Below are 4,492 nucleotides of genomic sequence, written 5' to 3'. Positions count from 1 at the left end.
TCATTTTATTGGGGAATGCCCTGAGATCTTATGTACTTATTCACCGGGGAATGCCCTGACGTATCATGTTGGCGAAAAATGATCGTGATGAAGGCCCGCGGCATCGGGTAAGGCATTGGAGCTTAGTCTAGATTTAGTTTAGAATAGGATTTATATTTTTGTATTTTTCTATTTTTGGACTGTATAATTAGACTGGACTTTACATTTTTGGATTGTTTTGTTTTGTTTATTGTTTGATTATTTTGCGTTCTTTTGTGTGGTTTATACATTTCTTAGTGTCAAAAAAATAGTCGATACACTCTACCAAGCGATCGTGGTTGAACCACGGGATCGAGGGGTGCCTAACACCTCCTCCTCGGTCAACAAAATTCCTTAGCCGGAATCTCTGCTCGCAAACCAGTTTAAAGAGTCAAATGATTTTGAAAAGGATTTTCCAATGGTGACTTGGCACACCAGATTATGCCAAGTGGCGACTCTGAATAAAAAATGTTAATAATCCTTTTCCAAAACAAATTTTTATTTCTTGTCACTTAAATAATAAAACCCTTTCGAACATTAAATTATAACCATTTTTTTTAGTGCAAAAAAAGGGGTGTGACAATGAGGATGAGAAGTTAACTCAAGACCTAAAAAATAATGAACTAAGCCAAGATCTTTGATCTTGAATTGATTATCAAGAAATATTTTCAGAGCATCCAGCTCAGTTACATCATCCCCAGCAAGGAGAATATCATCAACATAAACTGCTAGTACAGTGAGAGAATCCCCAGCAGATTTGGTGAATAAAGAGTAATCATTTCGACTGGAGGAATAACCACGTATAGACAGAGCATCTGACAGTTTAGAGAACCATTGTCGAGAGGCCTGTTTGAGACCATAGAATGATTTTCTCAATCTACAAACCAAGGGAGCAGAAGTGGGAATGCAAGTAGACAAAGTTAAACCAAGTGGAGGTTTCATATAAACCTCTTCAGCCAAATCACCATGTAAGAAAACATTGTTAACATCAAGTTGATACACGGTCTAATTTCTTTTAACAGTAATAGAGAGGAGAACCTTAATATTAGTGAACTTGACCACAAGAGAAAAGGTCTCATTGTAGTCAATACCTTCCCTCTGAGTATCCCCTCGAATAACCAATCTAGCTTTGTATCGTTCAAAAGAACCATCAGATTTGTGTTTAATCTTGTATACCCATTTACAAGAAATGGGTTTCTTGTGAGGAGGCAAAGGGACAAGATCCTAAGTATGATTGGCTTCAAGGGCCTTGAATTCTTGAAGCATGACATCTTTCCAAGCAGGATGACAAGCAACCTGCTGATAAGTCTGAGGTTTATGCATGGGGGGTTCAACAAGAGGGACCTTGGAAACAAAGCTGCAGATATAGTCAGATAGGTAGGAAGGAGTGTGTGATACACGGAAGAACCTCCTAGTAGTAGGAGGAATAGAAAGATCAAGCTGAATAGGAGGGACTGGGCTAGGAGAAGGGGAAAGGGACTGGAAAGAACTGAATAAGTGAGAGGAGGTATGTGTAAAACAGGTGTTGAAGGGGGATGCAGTATGTGCTTAGATGAGTAAGGGAAGATATATTCATGGAAAATGAAATCTCTAGAATAAAAAATGGAATGTTCTGAAAGGTTGAGTAGTTTGTATGCCTTCTTCCCACAAGGGTATTCAAGAAACACACATGCTAAGGATCTTGGTTGGAATTTATCCTTCCCAAGGGAGGAAGAATGAGCATAACATAAGCACCCAAAAGATCTGAGGTGATCATAAGAAGGGGGTACTTGATGAAGTTTTTCATATGGAGAAATATTACTCAGAACTGAGAAAGGGAGTCTGTTAATGAGATAAGTAGCAGTAAGTACACAGTCACCCTAATACTTAATAGAAAGGTTTGATTGAAAAAGTAGAGCCTTAGAAGTGTCAAGGAGGTATTTGTATTTTCTTTCCACAACACCATTTTGTTGTGGTGTATGTGGAATGGTTGTTTGGTGAAGAATGCCATTTTCAGAAAAGAAAGAAGCAACCTTGAAACTACTACCTAATTCATAGGCATTGTCTGATCTAAAGGATTGAACTTGAGTGTTGAAATGAACTTTGACCATGGCCACAAAGGTTTTAAGAATGGATAAAACATTGCCTTTGCATGATAGAAGGTGTGTCCATGTGACTCTAGTGAAATCATCAACTAAAGTAACAAAGTATCTAAACCCATTATATGTCTTAGTGTGGTAAGGACCCCAAATATCTATGTGGACTAATTGAAAAGGCAATGTTGTAGGGATACTACTATTAGGAAAAGAACTTCTATGTTGTCTTGCCTTGGGACAAACATCACAAATGAAATTTTGTTTAAAAGAGAGTTGTGAATGTAAGAAGAATACTTTTTATTTTATGATAAGGCATGTGGCCCAATTTTTGGTGCCAAAACAAATCCAATTTATGCTCAGTTTGAGGAGAATTCCAAGAAAGAAAAGTACTGTTAATTGAAGAAGCAGAAAAATCATTAAAGGTTGCAGCAACAGAAATATGACTGGGAGGAAGTGCAGGATGATCAGCAGCATAGTAGTATAATCCATTTGAAGATTTACCAATTTCCAGTGGCCTCTTCAGAGAAGGACCCTGTAAATAACAAGTAGAGATGAAAAATATTGCTGAGCAATTCAATTGTTTGATGAGTTGATAAACTGAAAGAAGATTGAAATGAAATGAAGGAACCAAAAGTACATTATGTGAAGTAATATCATGTCTTAAGTGTAATGACCCAATAGATATCCCCTTAACTTTGTATGCATTTGGTAAGGTGATTAGAAAAGGAATAGCTAAAAGTTGTATGTTATGACGTAAGTATTTATATGGGGTCATGTGGTTTGAAGCTCCTGAGTCTAGAATCCAAGGATTTACTCCTAAATCTGTTGAACTATGCACATGACTCTCAGATATAAAAACAGTGCTATTTGACAAACCTGCAAAGTTGGCAAAACCTGATGGTTCACCAGCAGTAGTATGTCCAGATTCATGGGAGAAATTTGTGCTTGCTGGAATAGACTCATGAGATGATTATATTGCTCTTTACTAAAACCATGTGGTGATTCCTCTTGAGAAGACAAGATGTTTGAAATGTTGGGACCATTTGCAGGACTTTGGAAATGAGCATCCATCATTTGAACACAAGCAGCAAACCACCATGGAGTCTGTAATAGGTCTCAATAGTGTGTCCAGGTTTCTTACAGTACCTACAAGATATGGACACAGCTGAGTTCTTGTTTGGATTAAATGAGACCTTTTGGTTGTAAGGTTTGCTGTTAGATGAGGGTGAGGACATGGAAGCATGAAAAGAGACTGAATCACTGGAAAAGTTGGATAATCCAGGTTGAGTTTCTTTTTGGCTCTCATCTTGCTATAGAAGGCCATACACTTTACTGATAGAAGGCAAGGGTTCCGTCATCAAGGTATTGCTTCTCACAGTGTTATATGTCTCATTGAGACCACTTAAGAATTGGAACAACTGTTGATCTTGGATGAATTTGCTTAGTGCTCCACATGTACATACAGGCCCAACATATGAAGCATTAAGCTCATCCCATAAGCTTCTCATCTTAGTGAAATATGCAGATATGCTAGATGACCCTTGGACTGTGGAATTTATCTCTTTCTAAATGTGTATGTATCTAGAACCATTAGACTGTCCGAACCTATCATTTATGTCCTTCTATACCTCCCTAGCACTAGGAAGACACATTACACTAATTGCTATGTCTCTAACAAAAGAGTTTGTAATCCATGCCTTGACCATGTGGTCACATCTTTCCCAAAATTGGAAATACGGGTTGTTTGACTCAGGCTGGGGAAATTTTCCATTTACCATACCTAATTTATTCTTGGCAGACAACGAAGTAATCATACTATTTCTCCATATAGCAAAACGGTTCCCATTAAAAACTATAGGTACAAGTTGAGAGCTAAGGTTCTCAGATGGATGAAATAATAAGGATGCGACGGGTCTAGGGTAAATTCATCGAAACTATTATTTGTGGTCGAAGGTACAGTGTTACTACGTTGCTGAGCATTCGACATAGTAGAGAAAACTATAATGAAGACGATTATACTCAATATTCGAAGATAATACCCAGATTCAAACAAATCGGACAATCACAAGCATAATCCCCAGTCGATGCTACATAGAAGGAGTCATATGGAAAGAAATTACCGTTCTTCTTCTTAAACCTGAAGAAGATGAGGCCTCGTTCAACAAAATTGTCACCAAGGCAGAATCTTCCTTCGCTGAAGATCAGAAAAACTTCTTACAAGGGTAATATCGATCGAAAGCCCTGCCGTAGATCTACCGAAAACCCTTCTCTGATACCATGTTGATGTTGATATTAAGCAAAAATCGATGAAACAATTGAAATAAAACCCTAGTTCATTCGAGAAGAAAATGAAAGAAGAGAGAAACTTTTCAGCTCTTTCTGGAAAAATATCTTTTACA

At 37.6% G+C, this 4,492-nt stretch overlaps 1 protein-coding gene across 1 annotated transcript; it reads right to left on the bottom strand.

Annotated features, from left to right (window-relative positions):
• Positions 1–499: 499 nt before the first annotated feature.
• LOC107873200 lies at positions 500–4,485 on the bottom strand. Its single transcript, XM_016719947.2, has 2 exons — positions 2,970–4,485; positions 500–2,625 (listed from the first exon to the last, which is right to left on the bottom strand). Exons 1-2 carry the CDS (start codon positions 3,165–3,167, stop codon positions 2,356–2,358), a joined length of 468 nt encoding a protein of 155 aa, XP_016575433.2. The 5' UTR covers positions 3,168–4,485; the 3' UTR covers positions 500–2,355.
• Positions 4,486–4,492: the final 7 nt, after the last annotated feature.

The sequence above is a fragment of the Capsicum annuum genome, unplaced genomic scaffold (assembly GCF_002878395.1).
Source record: "Capsicum annuum cultivar UCD-10X-F1 unplaced genomic scaffold, UCD10Xv1.1 ctg61917, whole genome shotgun sequence".
Lineage (NCBI taxonomy): Eukaryota > Viridiplantae > Streptophyta > Magnoliopsida > Solanales > Solanaceae > Capsicum > Capsicum annuum.
Note: the sequence above shows the minus strand (reverse complement) of the source record. Positions and strands in the feature narration are given on the sequence as shown.

Bases quoted from the DNA above. Each gene is read 5' to 3' on its own strand.
- LOC107873200 (XM_016719947.2), bottom strand. From the start codon at position 3,167: ATGATGGATGCTCATTTCCAAAGTCCTGCAAATGGTCCCAACATTTCA. The intron at 2,626-2,969 runs GTTTGTCAAATA...TGTTATTTACAG, and splicing joins AGGTTTTGCCAACTTTGCAG to GGTCCTTCTCTGAAGAGGCC.